The 21,442-nt window shown below is 41.2% G+C and overlaps 1 protein-coding gene across 1 annotated transcript in view; it reads left to right on the top strand.

Annotated features, from left to right (window-relative positions):
• LOC124044336 (zinc finger transcription factor Trps1-like) overlaps positions 1 to 21,442 on the top strand; it is a 175,361-nt gene that overhangs the window by 2,403 nt on the left and 151,516 nt on the right. The window contains 1 exon segment of the mRNA XM_046363994.1: positions 3,167 to 3,492. Within this exon segment, the coding sequence (XP_046219950.1) occupies positions 3,480 to 3,492 (13 nt within the window). The 5' untranslated portion in view covers positions 3,167 to 3,479.

Raw genomic sequence — 21,442 nt, 5'->3', positions numbered from 1 at the left:
CTCTATACAGGGAGTGTTTCTTTCAAAAGTGAGAGAAAGATCCACATGGTTCGTTTGATAAGAGCTGTTTGAAGTGACTGCTGAATTGTGCTAGGTATATTTGAAATGTAAATGGGTTCCCATCTGTGAGTTCTTTGGAAGGGGGTATGCAATAGATCAACTCTTGTATAGTTAGGAACTTTACGGCTGACAGATGAATTTGGGTCTCGTTGGTATTAGAAAGCAACAGTGGGGGGTTTGCATTTGTTATACATGGCTTTAGAGTTTGCACAACTACTTTTAGGGGGATTTTTTCGAATCGCTGTGAGGACAGCCTTTCACTTCGCAGTGTATCTTTGTACCAGATTCACCACGTAGGTGCTGCTTAATAATTCATTATTAATGAAAAATAAAATATTTTGAGGCCTCATGAAAAAAGAAAGAAAGTTACATATAGTATAGAAACTGGTCATGTCTTGAATCCTAAAGGACATGAGAAACCAAGAGCAGATAAAAACTGTGCATAGCTCCTTGTAAAATTGTAGACATCAAAGATGATCATGTAATATGACACGTAGGCTACTACAGAAATTAGGTACAATTGTGATACATTAAGGTTTAGATTTGTTTGGTCGACCCAGCGATCCTTCATTGCCATTCAGCAATGTTTCGGCTTTTTCTGGAGGTGGTTGTATCTCAATGAAAAGATATTGAAACTGAAAATCAGACATACTGTATGACATCTGTATAGTCATTTTTGACCCTCGAACAGGTTGTGTAGGTTCCTCCCCTCATGTCCATGCACTTAAATAGACAAAGGAAGCTAAGATTTACCATGAATAAAGGCCCACTCACATGTATGTTCTCACGTTGGTGTCTATGGAACACAATGGCCTGTCTCTTTAACCCAAAAGTGCCAACAAGGGTACATTTTGTTAGAATTTTGAAACCCTTAAAAATAATTCTTATTTGTTTGAGAATTAGAACCACTTGTGTTAGAAAAGGTTAATAAAATAAAAAGTGTTACTGCTTGACAGACAGTGGCTCTTTGCATTTACATTTCAAATATACCTAGCACAACTCTTCGCAATCATTACTAATTTAGTGTGTTTAAGCAAAACACATGTTGGTGCTTGCTTTTAGGGTTAAAAACATTTTAATGCTTTTGCAAATGGCTAGACACATTCCCTGGTGGTTTGATACATGCAACCAGGAGAGGCAGGAAACTTTTGATTTTCTTAAACCATTTGACGTAATTCTAAAGTTTACTTAGAGAGGACAGACAGCAGTAAATGGTAGCCTTAAAAACTTTTAATAGCACCTTAGATTCACCCTGGTAAGCAAATAGTTAGTTTTCCAGATTTGTGGAAAATGGAACCAGGGTAGGAGTATGTGTAAGCAATAGTTGTTGATACAGCTACCTTTTCTCTTTTTATTTGTTTTAAAAAGTCCTTCTCACTGTCAGTTGCTGATGCAAGAAGTGACAGTTCATGTTTTTCACACAACTGTTGTATTTAACAGATTTTTCCCCCTCAAAATGTCCATATATTCTGAGCAACAACCTTAAGTTAAAAGACAAGAAAGTAGGCTTTGTTCTATAGGCTAATAGGGCTCTTCCATGTGTTCACCTGTTAACGCAAGACAGTACTTTAACTACACAAAAAGGTTTCCCCAAATGGAAAAGCTCCTCGATGTGTCCCCTCCAGCTATGTGGATGGGGGTGGCTTGTACTTGCCTGGCTACACCTCCACATGGCTCTGGCCAACTGACATTTCTTCTATGAGTCTGGATTTGCCCCCCTCCCAGACGATTTCTGGGAGGGAATCACTTAATTATCTAGCTTTGATCATTTGAATCAGCTGTGTAGTGTTAGGGCAAAAACCAAAACGTGCACCCCTTGGGGTCCTGAGGTCCCTGTTTGGGAAATGCAGGGTTAAGGTTAGGGTGAGGGTTAGGTAAGGGTTATGGTTAAGGTTAGGTTAAGGGTAGGAGTTACGGTTAGGGTTTAGGAGTAGGGATGTCCCAAGGATCCCGGATAGCACTAATCAAATTTGAAGTCACACAAACGACTTCTAGGATGGCAGTTTCCGACTGAATTGATGTAGTGATCAATAGAGCAGCGGAATGAAATGCAGGGTGAGTTGTCAGGCAAGGCTTGCACTGGGCTCTGTATGCAGCAGTGGCTTCAGGTGTGGTTTACAAGGTGTAATGATGTAGGACTAGACACTTGCTGTTTCATATTTGGAGAGTCCTGCTATCTGTGTCAGGTAGACATTTTGTGTAGGTTTAGGTCAGGAATTTCCCTTTATTTTCCCCAGCCACACAAGTACCCTACCCTCGGTTCTACACCATACTTATAAAGAGTGTGTGTGTGTCTATTTACTGTATCTTAGGATTTCCATAGTGCACTTTGGGGATAGCCAGTGTAGAAATTCCCTACCCATCACCAAAAAACAGATATACCCATTGATTAGGAGTAGAGTCTGCTAAAAACGTGGTCCGTTCCCTCTCCTCTCTGGAACACTGACGAGTCAGTTTTGCCTCTCAGTTTATGATGTGTTAGCTCGTTTCTAAGTGTCTGTCTGTCAGTGTGTGTTCTTTCTTTCCTCCTTTATTTTTCAGTGTTTTTCCTTCTTCTCTCATTGTGGTTTAGTGTTCCTCTCTGCGTCTGTGTGGTCTAGGCCGGCTGTAGTGGGCACAGCATAGGCCATTACATTGTCTCAGACAGGTTGGACAGGATGACTCGTCGAGAAGAAGGGGGAAAATAGTGTTCCCCCGATAATGTTTGTTTTCCTGTTTCCAATTTGGATTGCCAGAGGGCCTGTCGTACCGCTAGAGCTCCTATTCATTCATGAGTCCGACAGACCGGCAGTTTGATGATGCCTGCTGCTTGCTGCTAACGCGGCACAGGACTGACTCTTTCTTGTAATGACCACGTCGTTAATTGTGTTTTTACTGATCATTGTTCTTTCTCTCGAAATCACATGGAATGCAAGATGTCGGTCTGTATGGTCTTCCTAACTTTTATAACTTTTAAACTCGTTCCAGCTTCCAAGCTTTAAAAAACATATACTACTTTTGAGGTCTACTTGCATGTTTGATGTGTATTTGTGGGATACGTTTTTAGATACATCTAGACTTTAAAGAACATATGGTGTTGATTTAGTTTTTTTGTGCGTTTTGAAAGGCGTGTGATTGCAGAGAGAGAAGCATTGTGACTCGTGCTGTGGTGGAACCCAGGACTGATATTACCTGGAATCTCCTCTGAAGTCACAGGTGGGAGAAGAGAACAACCTTTAAGAAATCTGAGAAAGACCCTGCCAACAACAACAACAACAACAACAGCAAGACCAAAGAAAAGACAATGGAATAAATGCATCTCCGGCATGGACGTGGAATAAAGGATACCTCAGTCAAGAACCAGGGCAAGGACTCTGGATGTTGTTCCTACTCTGATATCTGGATCCCTGTGGAATCTGTGCTGATAATGCGCTAACCCAATGCTCGGCAGAGGTATGTATGCTCTCTATTCTTCTATGTCCTGCTATCTGTGACTTGAGTAATACATCGATTAGGCTTAAATATTGTGAATGGTGTTTTATTTTTTACGTAACTCGAAATCGTGACAAGTCAGTGGAGGCCCAAAGTGAATGGGCCCAAAAGGGTTAGGATTGTGATGTTGTATTTTTATAATTTCGGAACCCAAGTCCCAGGCGGGTTTCTCAAAATATGTTTTATAGTACTGTTGCCTGATCCTCGTTGTAGTGGAGTTGAATTGTTCGGCTCTTTCATTTGAAACAGTTTTATGTTCTTAGCTTTGGTATATTCCAGCATTTTGATCTGGTGTTTTAAGTCACTACCATCTGTATTCCTTTAGCTTATGTGGAATGTTGTCTATACAGTCTTAATGTTGTCTCTTTTGACTTAATGTTGTCTATATTGACTTAATGTTGTCTAAATGGACTTAATGTTGTCTATATTGACTTAATGTTGTCTATATTGACTTCATGTTGTCTATATTGACTTAATGTTGTCTAAATGGACTTAATGTTGTCTATATTGACTTAATGTTGTCTATATTGACTTCATGTTGTCTATATTGACTTCATGTTGTCTAAATGGACTTAATGTTGTCTATATTGACTTCATGTTGTCTATATTGACTTCATGTTGTCTATATTGACTTCATGTTGTCTAAATGGACTTCATGTTGTCTAAATGGACTTAATGTTGTCTATATTGACTTCATGTTGTCTATATATTGACTTCATGTTGTCTAAATTGACTTAATGTTGTCTATATTGACTTAATGTTGTCTATATATTGACTTCATGTTGTCTAAATGGACTTCATGTTGTCTAAATGGACTTAATGTTGTCTATATTGACTTAATGTTGTCTATATATTGACTTCATGTTGTCTAAATGGACTTCATGTTGTCTAAATGGACTTAATGTTGTCTATATTGACTTAATGTTGTCTATATATTGACTTCATGTTGTCTAAATGGACTTCATGTTGTCTAAATGGACTTAATGTTGTCTATATTGACTTAATGTTGTCTATATATTGACTTCATGTTGTCTATATTGACTTCATGTTGTCTATATTGACTTCATGTTGTCTATATTGACTTCATGTTGTCTATATTGACTTCATGTTGTCTATATTGACTTCATGTTGTCTATATTGACTTAATGTTGTCTTCATGTTGTCTATATTGACTTAATGTTGTCTATATTGACTTCATGTTGTCTATATTGACTTCATGTTGTCTATATTGACTTCATGTTGTCTATATTGACTTCATGTTGTCTAAATGGACTTAATGTTGTCTAAATGGACTTAATGTTGTCTATATATTGACTTCATGTTGTCTATATTGACTTCATGTTGTCTATATTGACTTCATGTTGTCTATATTGACTTCATGTTGTCTATCACTCTTTTTCTCCCTGGGCCACACACATGCTCATGGTTCCCCAGTCGTCTAACATTCTCTGTTCACTCTGCTCTTGTCTATATGGTTCAACTAATCGTATTTCATCTTATTGTTTGTATTGTCATGATCTCATCCTTTACCAAATGTTACAGGAGGTTGTTGCTACAGTATAAAGTAGGTTTCTACAGTGTTGTTATAGCTTACTCATACCTAACATGTATTCATACTACGAAACAAAGTTCAGGTTATGTTGCAGGGTAGGTTGGAGAAAGTTACTGGCAGTACATATAGATAACAGCATTTCAGGGTATTGACTGATGAAACATGAGTGCTGCTTTGCCTTTGCTGTGAACCTGCAGAGGAATAATTCATTATGGAGATGAGCCTAATTAGTGGGTGAACCAAGACCTGTCATTTTTCAAAACAGCTCAATTTGTCTTCCATTCAACAGTGTGTCCTTGTGCCTGTCATTAGCCAATGCTGGCACCTTATCCCTCCTGATAAGTACACTACAGTATTGCAACATTAACATGATTTAATAAATACAATCTTTGGTTTTAATCACAAGAAGAATTCAGCCATTTAGGCTGTTTATTTCCAAATCAAGTATTATGTTATTTTCTGTGCGTTGCACTATTGTACTCACATACTTTAGTCTTTAAGAGTAATAATGCAAAAGCAACAAGCGTAGAAATGAAATAATCTCATTATGTTTGGAAGGTGAACACATAGTTGAGGGTTTGCACCTCTGGACAGTGGCTGAACTCAAATGCCGTTTCTCAAAAAGTGTGCCATGGTAGAACATTCTCTCTCTGTCTGGATACGCATATTAAACACTTGATAATGAGCAGCTATTACGAGACATTTTCTTTGTTAACGCTGCAGAAACGCTGCAGAAAGGTTTTCTCATGACAGTCTTGCTATTTCAGCAGATTTGTATAATGTTTAACATATGCTATCTTTTCCATCCAGACTACTCAAAACTGAAAATGTCTCTGTACTTAAGAAACACCATTACCTCTGTTACAGGAGCCAGTGTTATAATGCGCTTAGCTCAAAGATTTCACTTACTGGGAGGTAGGGAGTGTGTTTCATAGAGACAGCTGAGCTATTGTTAACAACCAACATGCATTCATTTGATCCATGTATTACACATTTCATTCTCATACTAAACTCAGCCATAGAAAACATAGCCCCAAAGAAAAACAATTACAATATTGCCTATTTTAAATTCTTAGTGTAAATTAAAATTTAAATAACTATGCAAGCCCAACCTTGGTAACTGTTTGTATAAAGTGAGGGGCTTGTAGCTCATTTAGTAGAGTATTACACTTGCAATGCCAGCGTAGTGGGTTTGATTCCCGGGTCCATTCGCAAAATGAATGCACTGTATGTCGCTTAGGATAAAGGCATCTGCTAAATGTCTTCAATTATATTATTATAATATTGCATCTAGATGTACTTCTAATTTACGTGACCTAAATGTGGGACATCAGATGTGGGCGAGGTGGATAGAGGATGTTGTTTGACATGTCATATGAGCCCATTCAGAGTGCTGAGTGTGAAGCCATCATCCGGATCAATGTCTGTGCTGAGACCTGTTACATTTTAGATATACAAGTCCAGGTAGTGATATGTTTTAGTAGGTTAATCATTTTTGATTTTTTTTGTGGGTAGATCAGCTTTAATATTGCAGATAGATTGTAGCTTCCAGCAATGTAATTGTCAGCATCATTTCAAATTCCCCATATATTTATTATGTAAATATATATATATATATTAATTAGGCAAATCATTATAATATATCAAATATTCCATTTAGCAGACGCTGTTATCCAAGGCGACCTACACTCATGTTGGTATACATTTGAAGTATTATATGATATTAATGTGATATTAATGACACAAATACTGACTGCAGTTCTAACACACAGGCGGTTTTACAGGACCAGTAGTGTGAATACCCAACCACGCTCCGTAACCACACACATTTTATTCTGAGCTCTTCTGTACTCACACGGACAAAAGTTTCACATAAAGAATATATGCCCTTAACTTGAGAAATGAGCTGTTGTTTTAACTAATTCACCCCTTTTCTGATAACAGTTTTGTTGGAGGTAAGCAAAAATACTAGGCTCATTAAATGCAGCCTTGATTTCTGTAATCCTTGTGAATTATATGAAGAAATAGGTGAGTCGTCAGCGCAATGCTTCTGTAGGAACAAGCCTCAGTGATATATGGTGTGCCAATGTGTTTGTAGGACGCGCTGTGCCAAATCATTCTATAAGTGCTTATTTAAAAGTCTAAAGACAAGAACATTTTTCATGGTTTTCCGGTGTCTGTATAAATATTTCTTGTTGGCTTGGTTCTGCTGATGCTACTCTATGGCACAAGCGGGCCGGGTTTCTTCAGGCCATGTCTGCCAGTTACTGTAGCTCTCTCATGTCCACAGCTTTCTCTTTAACCTAAAGTATATGTTGCCCCATTTCAGTCCATTTGTCCTTCAAGTAATTTATTTATATTTTTAAACCCTTAAATTCTTGTTAGGTATCGTCTTTTTTCTACACAGTGCAAGGTAACTGAGCTCTGGATGTCCATGGCTCTTTGTTCGAGGTGTACAGTCTTTTTGACCGCTTCTTATTTCCCAGAACAGGATGGAAATCATACATGTATAACTTGGAACATGTAGTGCATCGAAAAGATGCTTATCGTTACGCAGAGCAAGATAATGATCTCTTTGATTGCTGAGTGGAATTGAAACTCTGGTCGGTCGTCTTTTTCACTCTGTCACTTCGCAGCGGTGTTTAACATTACCAAGTGAGGCAATTATGATCAGCAAGAACACTGACTTGTACCCCACATGAGGTTGTGGTTGAAATGAGGTCTTCTGAAAGAAAAGTGCCATTAGAGCTCTAGAAGGGTGGCGTGAACCTGCTCATTAAGGAAGGAAAGTTTGAACGTTGGTGGCTGATTACGCCGTCATCTACCCCTCATTCCTCTGCAACTTATTGCAATAACCCTGAACCCCGCTGAACTAATCTAATTAGTTTGAGAACAAGAAATGATCCTGGATCATTTGCAGAATGCTAGACAAAGGAGCGATTCATTCTCTTGTGGCGTTAAAGAAGAAATGGTTAAGTGCAGGCCTGCCTGTTGTTTTTAGTGGATTATTTCCGCAAGGCCTGCACCATATGGTGGTGGAAAAAAAGGCCCCAAAAGGGGCAAAGAAAAAGGGGGACGGGCGCTACAATGAAGCTGCAAAAACAAAGCGTCTTGAGTCAAAAACCCATTAAATTAAAGGGTAATGTCAAATGCACCACACACTCAGAGGTTGATTATTTTAAAAGCCGAGCTGCATTAATCAACCTCTTCATCATCATCTTTGTCAGCTTGAATAATGTTTTTTCTTTGCCCTTTTTTTTGCATTTAATTGCAGATACACAAAAAACGGACAAAATGGTACCGACCACACTGTTCACACATATGAGTCGTCTGGTCAGGATCAGCCCAGGAACAATATTGAGCTGCTAGTCCAGAACTCTACTGTACATTGTTGAGTAATTCTACGTTGCCAGGCTATTGGTGGGGCTCCATTTAAGGTTACCAAGTGACAGAGATTGCATTCCTTCCTTGTCCATAACTACCCAGGATCCTCCAGGATCAGACCACCAAGGTGTGCCACCCCCCATTGGCCACTACTGGGGTGTCTTGCGGCCAGTAGTAGCCCGATGGGAAAATTTGACTTGTTAAATACTGACCTGGGGCAGTTAAATTTACATGCGTCCCAACCCAAGGCTAGTCTCTTCACTTGCCAAAGCAATTAAGAACCGTGAACGTTCTCTTTCCTGATGGGGTTGCTTTCCCAAACACTCCAAATAATCCACCCTCAACCCCTCCTCTCCACAGAAAGGCCAATTCACAAATGTAGGTGTTGCTACAACATCGGGGAAGACGAACATTACGTTTGACTATAGCCTACCTGGTTGAAAAGCCTTTATTTATTTTTCTAATTGAAGGTTTAGAGGATAGAAACTATTCTGAGAATGCTAGGGCAGTCCACTGTCTGTCTGTGGCTGCTAAACTCAGAAGCAGACTGAGTCCTCTCTCTTTACGTTAGTGGTTATTATCCAGCAGAGGAGTGTGCATCAGTCAGGAGTCTGAACTCTCCGTTGTCGTGTGTTGTATCACTGTTACTGTCCTTGACAATGGGCCTTAGCTGCATTTAAGTGCATTGTAGAACTGACAGGGAAGTCTCACAGACTGATGTATACCAGAACCACATTAAAGTAGAACTGATACCGTTTGAACTACTTCGCAGAAATGAAACAAAAAGATAATCAGAATATCGCTCTAAAATATAACATTTGCAGTTTATGCTTCAAAACAAATTTTATAAGATGTTTTAAAAATAAGTTACATTTGACTGAAAATTCCATTACGTAGAGTAAGGCATTGTTGGCAGAATTAAATGGATGCAGTCAATGCATGATTAATAGTCTAATAGTTGAATACATTTTGCTATCAGGTTGTAAATCATAGCTAGTTCATAGTTTGCTGCCTCCAGCCATTCAGGAGATGAACTGTTTCAGTTTCACTGACCCAATATTTTGAGAGAAGAAAAAAGGCCAGATGAACGCTACCCGTCCCAATGCATAGTGCCAACTGTAAAGTTTGATGGAGGAGGAATACTGGTCTGGGGATGTTTTTCATGGTTCGGCCTAGGCCCCTTAGTTCCAGTGAAGGGAAATCTTAACGCAACAGAATACAATGGCATTCTAGATGAATCTGTGCTTCCAACTTTGTGGCAACAGTTTGGGGAAGAACCTTTTCTGTATCAACATGACAATGCCCCCGTGCACGAAGCGAGGTCCATATAGAAATGGTTTGTCTAGATCGGTGTGGAAGAACTTGACTGACCTGCACAGAGCCCTGACCTCAACCCAATCGGACACCTTTCGGCCGCGACCGGGAGGTCCGTGGGGCGACGCACAATTGGCCTAGCGTCGTCCGGGTTAGGGAGGATTTGGCCGGTAGGGATATCCTTGTCTCATCGCATACTAGCGACTCCTGTGGCGGGCCGGGCGCATTGCACGCTAACCAGGTCGCCAGGTGCACGGTGTTTCCTCCGACACATTGATGCGGCTGGCTTCCGGGTTGTATGCGCGTTGTGTTAAGAAGCAGTGCGGCTTGGTTGGGTTGTGTTTCAGAGGACGCATGGCTTTCGACCTTCGTCTCTCCCGAGTCCGTACGGGAGTTGTAGCGAGGAGACAAGATCGTAACTACTAACAATTGGATACCACGAAATTGGGGAGAAAAGGGGGTAAAAAATAAAATAAATAAAAATGTTCCAGCATCTAGAGGAAAGCCTTCCCAGAAGAGTGGAGGCTGTTATAGCAGCAAAGGGGGGACCAACTCCATATTAATGCCCATAATTTTGAAATTAGATGTTCGGCAAACAGGTGTCCACATACTTTTGGCTGTGTTATATTTGTGTTGGTGATGGTTGTTGGCTTACCATCCTGATAAGGATTTACAGTACAAAGCTTTATCGAACTTCATAGTGAAACAAAATAGTTACCAACTTTTATATTTGGATTGTGAATATGACAATGCTCTTTGTGTTTCGAAGAAGCTTTGTTCTCCTGATATAGAGCAGTCTCTTTTAGTAGTTTACTATTGACTTTCTGGCAGGAAAGGAGACGGTCCCCTTGCCTCGACAGAACCCATATAGAAACCTCTAAGCCCTTCCTCCCTCTAGCCTTTCTCCCTGCCAGAACCCTGCTCTGGTTGCTGTCGGTATCCTGTCATAAGGGACATACGTTTGGTAGCTCAACTCTTTATCTCTCCCACGCTCCACCCCCCTCTCCTCAGCCCTGGTACCGTCCCATAACTCTTCAGGCATTCCTGTGGACCAGACAGAGAGTGGGTCTGCAGCCGTTCCACCAGGCCCACTCAGCACCTATTATGGTCAACGGGCCGTGGTCGCTGTCAGACCCGGCGCGTTTTGATTCACTGTCCGCCCCGTATCTTCCTGCCTGGGACCTCTTTTCACCATGTTCTTAACTTCCCAGATAGGAGATAAAATATCCATAAACAGCACTTGAAAGAAAATGTAAATGTTTATAGACTTCCTGCGAGACTTATCTGATATTGTTCTTATTTATACGTCCAGGAGTTGACTAAATGTTGCCTGGGACAAGCCAAAACTCAGCTAAAGCCCCTCTTAGTACAGGGAGCCTGGGCTGTGCCAGTGGAGGCTGCGACTGAACAGAAGGTTTAAGTGGACAGTTGGCCCTGTAGATGAGGAGCAAGGCTGTCACTGGGGCTGGAAAGAATTCTGAGATAGTACAAGACATTCTCTTCTTCCAGTCCACCCCCAGACTAATGCAATGCACCCTCAGCCCCAGTCCCAGCCTTAAATGACCAGCACACTCTCTTATCTTGATAACGAGCTGAGTGTGGAGCTTTGTGAAACATGGCTGAGTTCAGTGTGTGTGTACACTGTTCAGAGTGGGCTGCCTGGTGGTTTTATCAGACTCCGATCTGCTTTTAAGGGAATTTGCTTACAGTGGAGTGTGAAGAGGGTGCTGACAGGACGGTGTCAGCGTTTGCTTTCCCCCAGCATACAGTACACATAGCCCCTGTTGAGAGAAGGTCTTTCCCCCATCATACAGTACACATAGCCCCTGTTGAGAGAAGGTCTTTCCCCCATCATACAGTACACAGAGCCCCTGTTGAGAGAAGGTCTTTCCCCCAGTACACAGAGCCCCTGTTGAGAGAAGGTCTTTCCCCTAGTACACAGAGCCCCTGGCGAGATAAGGTCTTTCCCCTAGTACACAGAGCCCCTGGTGAGATAATGTATTTCCCCTAGTACACAGAGCCCCTGATGAGAGAAGGTCTTTCCCCATCATACAGTACACAGAGTCCCTGGTGAGATAAGGTCTTTCCCCTAGTACACAGAGCCCCTGGTGAAATAAGGTCTTTCCCCTAGTACACAGAGCCCCTGGTGAGATAAGGTCTTTCCCCTAGTACACAGAGCCCCTGGTGAGATAAGGTCTTTCCCCTAGTACACAGAGCCCCTGATGAGAGAAGGTCTTTCCCCCAGCATACAGTACACAGAGCCCCTGGTGAGATAAGGTCTTTCCCCTAGTACACAGAGCCCCTGATGAGAGAAGGTCTTTCCCCCAGCATACAGTACACAGAGCCCCTGGGAGCAGGGCCGCTAACTGCTGCATGGAGAGAGGCTGGGAGGAGGGCAGCTAACTGCTCCATGGAGAGATGCTGGGAGGAGGGCAACTGCTCCTAGATGCTGGGAGGAGGGCAGCTAACTCCATGGAGCAGCTAACTGCTCCATGGGGAGGAGGGGAGGGCAGCTAACTGCTTCATAGGAGGAGGGCAGCTAACTGCTCCATGGAGAGGCTAGGAGGAGGGCAGCTAACTGCTCCATGCTAACTGCTCCAGAGAGGATGGGAGGAGGGCAGCTAACTGCTCCATGGAGAGAGGATGGGAGGAGGGCAGCTAACTGCTCCATGGAGAGAGGCTGGGAGGAGGGCAGCTAACTGCTCCATGGAGAGAGGATGGGAGGAGGGCAGCTAACTGCTCCATGGAGAGAGGCTAGGAGGAGGGCAGCTAACTGCTCCATGGAGAGAGGATGGGAGGAGGGCAGCTAACTGCTCCATGGAGAGATGCTGGGAGGATGGCATGGGAGGAGGGCAGCTAACTGCTCAGCTGGGAGGGCAGCTAACTGCTCCATGGAGAGAGGATGGGAGGAGGGCAGCTAACTGCTCCGTGGAGAGAGGCTAGGAGGAGGGCAGCTAACTGCTCCGAGGATAGAGAATGGATGGGAGGAGGGCAGCTAACTGCTCCGGGGATAGAGAATGGATGGGAGAAGGGCAGCTAACTGCTCCGTGGAGAGAGGCTAGGAGGAGGGCAGCTAACTGCTTCATGGAGTGAGGCTGGGAGGAGGGCAGCTAACTACTCCGTGGAGAGAGGCTGGGAGGAGGGCAGCTAACTGCTCCATGGAGAGATGCTGGGAGGAGGGCAACTAACTGCTCCATGGAGAGAGGCTAGGAGGAGGGCAGCTAACTGCTCCATGGAGAGAGGATGGGAGGAGGGCAACTAACTGCTTCATGGAGAGAGGCTGGGAGGAGGGCAGCTAACTACTGCATGGAGAGAGGCTGGGAGGAGGGCAGCTCTTAAAAGCTCTATGTGTGGGTGGCAGGAGATCACTTTTATGGTGCTGCCGCTCCTCTCATATTGATGAGTCAGTGCTAGCCCTGAGCCTAGAGAAAGGAGAGACAGAGAGAATGAGGGAAAAGATCAGGGTGTTGAGACTCACTCTGAGTGGGCGAACACAAACACACACACACACACTTGTATACGTCAGCTTATGATTCTATTATTATGACTGCAACCCCTATAAATTCCACACCCCAGACACTAGGGCTGGGAATCGCCAGGGACCTCACGATGTGATATTATCACGATACTTAGGTGCCGATACAATATGTATTGCGATTATAAAGGTCACACTTTATTTGGATAGTCCATCTGTAGATGCGCTACAGATGGTCATACTATCAACAATCTGTTGATAAGCAACTGACAATTTGTTGATGAGCAACTACTTGCTAAGATTACAGTTAGGGTAAGGTTTAGAATAAGGGTAAGGGTTAAGGTTCGGGATAGTGTAAGGGTTAAGTTTAGGGTTATGGTTAGTAGATACGTAGTTGAAATGAGTATCTGCAGAAGGACAATCTAAATAAAGTGTTACCCATTTTGATACTGTGAATTCATTTCGTTTTGATGTTCCAAACATATTGCAAACATATTGCTCACCATGTATATGTCTACTGCAGAGGGACAAGAGAGAGCCATGAGAAAACTAGTTTAAAACTAATCAGTCATGGAAATAAACAATAACAAGCTATGAAGGAAAAGTACTGGAGTTTTGGTGCGATTTTGCGATATTCTAAACAATTATTTGTATTAATAATATACAGATAAGTGACTATATCGAGTTTTTTCCCCCCATCACTACCAGACACCAGTGTGTAGACAAGCAAATCATTTTGTAATGTCAGAAGAGATTGTGTTTTAAACACATGCAGATCTAAACAGACCTCAGTATTTTATGTCTCCTGTGTTCCCAGTAAGGTTACAGTGCATTCGGAAAGTATTCAGACCTCTTGACTTTTTCCACATTTTGTTACGTTACTGCCTTATTCTAAAATGGATTAAATACATGTTTTACCTCATCAATATACACACAATACCCCATAATGACAAAGAGGAAACAGAGGAAGAAGAAGAAGACTCAAGGCTGTATTCACTGCTAAAGGAGCTTCAACAAAGTACTGAGTACAGGGTCTTCTGAATACTTATGTAAATGTATTATTTATTTATTTAGTTTTTTTTTTATAAATGAGCAAAAACATTTTTTGTCATTATGGGGTATCGTGTGTAGATTGACGAGGGGGAAAAACAATTGAATCAATTTTAGAATAAGGCTGTAACGTAGCAAAATGTGGAAAAATACTTTCAGAATGCACTGTATCTCTTCGGGACATCAGCCCTCAGGGTCCAGCTCACCAGCTCAGCTGTTTTGGATGATAGGTTAGCTGGAAATGGGAGTCAGGTGTAAGAGGAAAGGGAATCTACAGAGTAGCCAATGAGTACAGTAAGGCCCTCCCTTCCTCCTATTCATTTTCTCTGGTATGAATGGTAGGGTGTAATATTTGCAGATGAGGTTCACTTGGTGCTTCGGTCATCATCCATTCAGACCGCAGCGCTGATGTGTACTTTGTACAGTCACGTCTGTCTCTGTCTGCCCACCTATTTGTTACTGGACTATGGTACTACAGCCTCCCTTGAGTCCAAACTGAAAATGTATGTTCAAATTTGATCACATTTTCATCTGCACCTTTATGTCAAGTATCTAATTAAGGTCCTTGTGGGCCTTTTGTTGACCTCCTGCTTTGAGATCGCCACTACTGAATCATTTCATTGCAAGAACTGTTGATCTTTCGAACTGGGCTATACATAGGTCATAACTAGCTAGAGCTTGTCATGCTTGGGGTGTCAGACAAATCTTAGTCGGTGGTATGCTTATAGTTCACTGGGTGTGGTAGAGTCATTTGATTTGGCTTGACTAAAGCCAGTCAAGGTTACGCCTCATTACAGTAGGATAATCCTTGAACAAAGCAAATAGAAATATCTTGATGAAGCAGTTCAGTAGCCACCTCTTTGCTGATATGAAGGTTAATCACGGTGATGAGTTGTTTGTTTTCTTTAGATGGCTTATCTTATTCAGTAACAATGCCCTGATCGTGATGTGACATCGACATCTGTCTGATTCAGACCTGTGTGAACCAGATTCAAACACATACTTTCCCAGACGCACTACAGTAACTCCATTCATATCGCCAGAACAGAATGTGTTTTGATGCTCAATACGTGGCCTACACTTCGCCCACGATTTGTATTGATTGAGTGTGAAGTGAACTGCCCACCCACCTCACATACAGATCAACAGACAAGAAGACACAGTCACAAAGCCAAAGAAAATATGAGAGAATAAAGCTTATATAATTGATTTAACTTTATGAAACACATAAAGGAATACAAGACTACTGTCTGTCATGCATGTTCAAACTAGGGCTAGTTCCCTCAGGGGTATGGATGGGTCTCTGAACATATGACAGGGTCTGGAACTATGCTCAGAGTCGGTATTTATGTCATAGGAAGGAATTCCCCTCGACCACTCCCACAAATTGGCCAAAACTATCACGTATACTCCCTCTCCAGTCTCTAGGTCATCAGGTTGCTGATTATCCCACACACCTGTCACCATCGTCTCACACGATTATCCCACACACCAGTCACCATCGGACACTCACCTGTACTCCATCCCCTCCTTGAATATCTTCCCTTTATCGGTCACTCCCCTTGGTTCTTTCCTCAGGTGTTATTGACTCTGTTTCCATGTCGGTGCGTTGTTTGTGGTTCGTGTTCATTGTTTCATTTATTAATTAAAACCCCGACTCTCAGCGCACTCGTTACAAAACAAACAGTCTTTCCCTTTCTCTCCCATTGTAAAAGAGACAACTTTGTCGTCGATGTTTTGCTATGTGTGTGTGGAAAACATTTCAACACAAGTAAGACATTTAACTAGTTTAGTATAGCCTGTTTGTATCTCCGCTCACTACTTGTAACTGTACAGTCCATTTGTTTGTGTTGTTGGTCTTGGCTAGCATAATGTTCTGGTTGGTAGATAGCTAGCACTCACTCACGTTGCTGCTAGCACTGTCATGAAAAGGGGCATGAGGGAAGCCCCACAATATTATGTTTTTCTTCGTGAGAATGCTCAGGAGCAGGCAATGTTGCAAAGTAATCTGCCTAGTTAAATAATGGTTCAATAAAAATACATGTTGAACTATAACAGAGATGGCATCATAACAGGGTCTGGAACAATGGGAGAGATGGCATCATAACAGGGTCTGGAACAATGGGAGAGATGGCATCATAACAGGGTCTGGAACAAGGGAGAGATGGCATCATAACATCTTTCTTCATATACTTTAAAGCTCATATTAATGCTGTGTGCTTTCTTTTGATGTTTTCTCTTCTTCCTTGTGCAATATTCAATTAGACACTCATCCATGTAATATATTTATGTTTTTTCCTCGCTGTGCCTCTCCTTTTTTAAATTCATCTGTTTTTGAATGCGAGCTAGGCTACATGATGGATGGGAATACAAAGGTGCATGTTAATGTTACAATGGAAAGTTGTCCTCTAGCTTGTATTTTTCCTATGTTGTGGAACTGTAAAATGCTCTAGCCTAGAGATAGTGTAGCATGTGCTTAGCATGGATCAATTGACTATATTCTGGAAGAGCAGTAATGACATTAGCAAAGAAAGATTAGACCAAAGTTTAGATCAAATCAAATGTATTTATAAATTCCTTCTTACATCAGCTGATATCTCAAGGTGCTGTGCAGAAACCCAGCCTAAAACCCCAAACAGCAAGCAATGCAGGTGTAGAAGCATGGTGGCTAGGAAAAACTCCCTAGAAAGGCCAGAACCTAGGAAGAAACCTAGAGAGGAACCAGGCTATGTGGGGTGGCCAGTCCTCTTCTGGCTGTGCCAGGTGGAGATTATTACAGAACATGGCCAAGATGTTCAAATGTTCACAGATGACCAGCAGGGTCAAATAATAATAGATAGTGCTAATGCCGGATTGTTTATTTTATAATAAAATCATTTGTAGTTCTCAACAACAAAATATTCAATTACAGTTATTGTATTTCACAATGAATAAATTCAGTGTTCAAATAATCTATGGATCTATTTCAATACCAGGTCAAATCGGTTCTACCTTCTATTGTATCAATTATCACCAGTAAAGTTCAATTCACAAAACAAAATTAAATTCAAATACACATTCAATATATCACAGTCCCACCACATAACATGGGGTGATCAGTCCAAACAAGAATAGAGAATAGTGTACTTAAGCATCCTCCAAGAAAAGTTCCTCTTGAAGAGAAACCTTCAGATGTCTTTTTTCTTCTGCAGGCAATAGAAGATGTCGATCTCTCTGGGTAGGAACACCATTCAACAAGACTCAAAAACCTGACATGCATGTTGAATAAGCAGGCAAAAACGTACTCATGGATACTATGGAATAGTAACCCAATAGTGAAAGATAAGTATATAAAAAGCTCACGTGTTGTCCAACAGTGTCTATGCTATCTCTTATAAAAAATGAAAGAGTACCTCAAATAGTAGACTTACACGTTACGTAACAAATAAGTGCACAAATAGCATAAACTGCTCTTAAAACGGCTTCTCTACACAACATGTGCGTCTCAAAAAGATACCATGAAATGGCATCTGTCATAGCAGCAGCTTATGCAGGCTATGTACTGTACCTTTCAGTGTGTCACTCAACAATATTGATACAATATTGTTCACACGGAAAAAGTATAATTACTTCTACAAGCTTACTTAACAATTAGCATAAATGGCCCAATTTACATTCACTGACATATAGAAAGTTAGCCTTGGCCCGCTAACAAGGCGCTAATACAACAGCTTAATTCATTAAATATAAAACTCACCAAGTAAATTGTCCACAAACGCATTCCATCACTTCTCAAGACGATGCGATGAATGGACCAGCAAATGTGAGCGTTTCTCTGAAGATATATCTAGGTTTTACTCGTTATTTCTAGATTTAGCTCTGTTTTCTGACTTTACAACAAGAGAAAGTTTGCCATAAAATGGCGCTACCGCTAGAAAGCTTGCTCGAGATTGCAACGATTGAACTGTCAATCAAATGCGGGACCTAAAGGATTTGCACACTTTTGATTGACTGATAGTATACTTGGTTGTTTCTCCCACTGGCACTTAAAATTTTGGGAAAATTTGAGCCGGCTCAAATGGAATTCTTAAATCCCAATTTCACAACTGGTGCCAGCTAGATTAGAATTCTGTCTGGTGACGCCGTTACAATACAACCACCAAGCTGATCACGGCTGGATGCTGACACAATGTTAGCTAGCCCATCTGGGCTTGTTGCTGTTAGCTAGCACAAGGATAAGCAGTACTACAGTAGTCAGACATGACACGAATTACCACCATAGATATTTATTATAAACAATCCAGCATTAGCACTCTCTAAACTTTATCATGGTATCTGTTCTCATCCTTCTATGCTTATATCATTACTGCTCTTCCCGAATATATTCCATTGACCAGTTACATTGTTAAGCAGTGGAACACTAACAATGTAACTCCATCGCTTGCTGTTTGGTGTTTTAGGCTGGGTTTCTGTATAGCACTTTGTGACATCTGCTGATGTGAAAAGGGCTTTATAAATACATTTGATTGATTGATTGATTTTTGCACTACACAAACTTTTGTGAGAACAGTCAGCCCTCAAATGCTAGCTACCTAATGTTAGCTAGCAAGTCAGAGTTGAATCAATCTCCCTAGCTAGCTAAAGTGAGCAAACAGGAATTTTAGCTGGCCAGGTCGTATTGAAAGCTAGATAGCTAGCTACATCACATCATACCTATAATCTGGTTTACTTGGTTAGCTAGCTAGCTAATAGCCAATGCCATGGCAAGCAAGGAAGTAAGATAGCTAGCCTATTATGCTAGCAATGAAACTGTTTAGCTAGCTAGCTAATGTCAGCAAGCTAAATACATGGCTCTGGCGGGCACTGACTGACGGGCACTGGCAGGGGTATAGGGTAACCTTTGTTACAGCATGGTGAGGGTGAATTAAATTCTTCAACATCTTGCTAGCTAGCTAGCAACATTACCGTAGCCAGCTGCAGTCAGATATGACATATTTTCTCATTTCTGGAGGCACTGGAAATGCAATTTGAGCTTGCTCACCAAGGCCAGCCCAACCTGGGTTGACTTCAAAGTGCCAATTCAAACGGTGCTTTAGTTGACCTGGGTTACAATAGTGTTGTGAGAATGCTACAGGCGATATAAGAGGGAAAACTTTTCCAGACTTCACTACAATCAGAAAAAATGTCTAGAAGTGTTTAGTAGGGTTGGGCGGTATCCAGATTTCCATACCTTCCTACCATACCTGTGCAATCCCAGGATATACGGTATTACCGGTAGTGCACAGAAGGGGCACATTTTTCAAACATTAAAAAAGGCCCAAAAAAGTAACCTAAAAAAAATAAAAAATGCAAACAACTACTGAGGAATTCTCATAGAGGATGATAGGTAAATGCTAACAGGCACATGCAAGCATTTACTCTTAGGACAGACAACCCAGCTCATAAATTAATGCCATTATCTCAAAATCAGTTTGCAGCACCCACAAAACGAATATTATCTTCATCCAGGAGGGGATTGTCTCTGCTGCTCTTACCAAGAAGCTTGATCTTGCAAGCTAACATTAGCCACTTAGCTGAATTTCATTCAAGTGTAACTTCCCATTGAGCTTCTTTGTAAACAAACACACATGACTGGCTGAAACTGCTGTTTAGGGAAACTAGTACCGGTAAGCTTCATAATGAAAAATGATCTAATGGGTGAAATTATGAACGTGATCTGCTTTATCTGTAACCTAGTGCACAAGTTGACTGCAGGTATTTATTTAAAAAGTACTAATATTCAAAAGTCACTTACCAGAATGCTAACAAAATGCTAACAAGTACTAAGAAATATTCATAGAGAATGCAAACTAAATGCTAAAAAGCACATTACGAAAATTTTGCACAGTTTGTACAAGTATACAAGTAACTCAAAAATGCTACTCAGTTTGCTGCAAGCACAAAACTAATATTAGCCAGAGAGACTCTTGATCCAAAAGGGATCAAATAAATCAAATCAAATTTTATTGGTCACATACACATGGTTAGCAGATGTTATTGCGAGTGTAGCGAAATGCTTGTAAGATTCTTTGCTGTTACCAAGCGAATGCTTGATTTTTGAACAAGCTAACCACTTACCTAGATAGCTAACTAGCTACTAAATTAGCAAACCAAATGCACAACGGCAGAGCATTTAGTATATTTTAGACAGCTAGAAAACATTTAGTTGTGAATTCAATACTGTAATTTGATCACCTGGCACATGCTGTATGACAGTGAGTGACTCACAAGGCCCCAGCCTCTCATAGTTGTGTGCTTGTAAACAAACACCACGTGACATGTGATTGGGGACTACCCTAAGATACATAATAATATGACAGGTAAAATTAAGAATGCAATGTTCTTTAAATCAAATCAAATCCAATTTTATTTGTCACATACACATGGTTCGCTTTATCTCCTAACGTTTTGCACAATAATATAATAATAATATATGCCATTTAGCAGACGCTTTTATCCAAAGCGACTTACAGTCATGTGTGCATACATTCTACGAGTTGACTGCAGGTACTATAATTACTTAAAAAGTAGGTACAAATATTCAAATCTATTAAAAACGTAAAATATATACTTTCAACGTTATTGACGGTATTAAGAGGTATTGAGAAACCGTCCTGTGGCATTTTCCAAATACTCCGTTATATGGTATACATGGTATACCGTCCAAGCCTAGTGTTAAGAAAATATAACATTCTATTATCTGCTTACTGAGAACTGCACCTGGTTACCCCCTCTCAATGGCATGTGACAAAGCCCAATGTTTTTCCCAGATGTTCTCAACTATTCCAGTCTGCCTATCCTCACCCTAACCTCAGCTGTAGCCTTTGTTTTTCACTCAAGTGTGATTTGCAAGAGTACTTGAAGTCCTATTACTCGGCATAAAATGGATGCGTCGTAGACAATGGAGGTGGATGATTTCTGGTGTCGCAACGACATGCGAGTTTTCTCAGAGGGGAAATGTGTCTGAGGCTGTGGTTTACACTGTAGCTAAAGCTGCAACGGCTCAGCTTTGTTCTGACTGGTTGGAAAATCATTACTTTGGTGTTGGTAGGAAGGCTAGAGCGCAAGTGTGATTTTACCTCCAGTGAGTTATCTTCGGATGAATCTGAAACTTTTCG

Source organism: Oncorhynchus gorbuscha, linkage group LG09, assembly GCF_021184085.1.
Source record: "Oncorhynchus gorbuscha isolate QuinsamMale2020 ecotype Even-year linkage group LG09, OgorEven_v1.0, whole genome shotgun sequence".
Lineage (NCBI taxonomy): Eukaryota > Metazoa > Chordata > Actinopteri > Salmoniformes > Salmonidae > Oncorhynchus > Oncorhynchus gorbuscha.
This window is presented reverse-complemented; position numbering and strand designations above follow the sequence as displayed.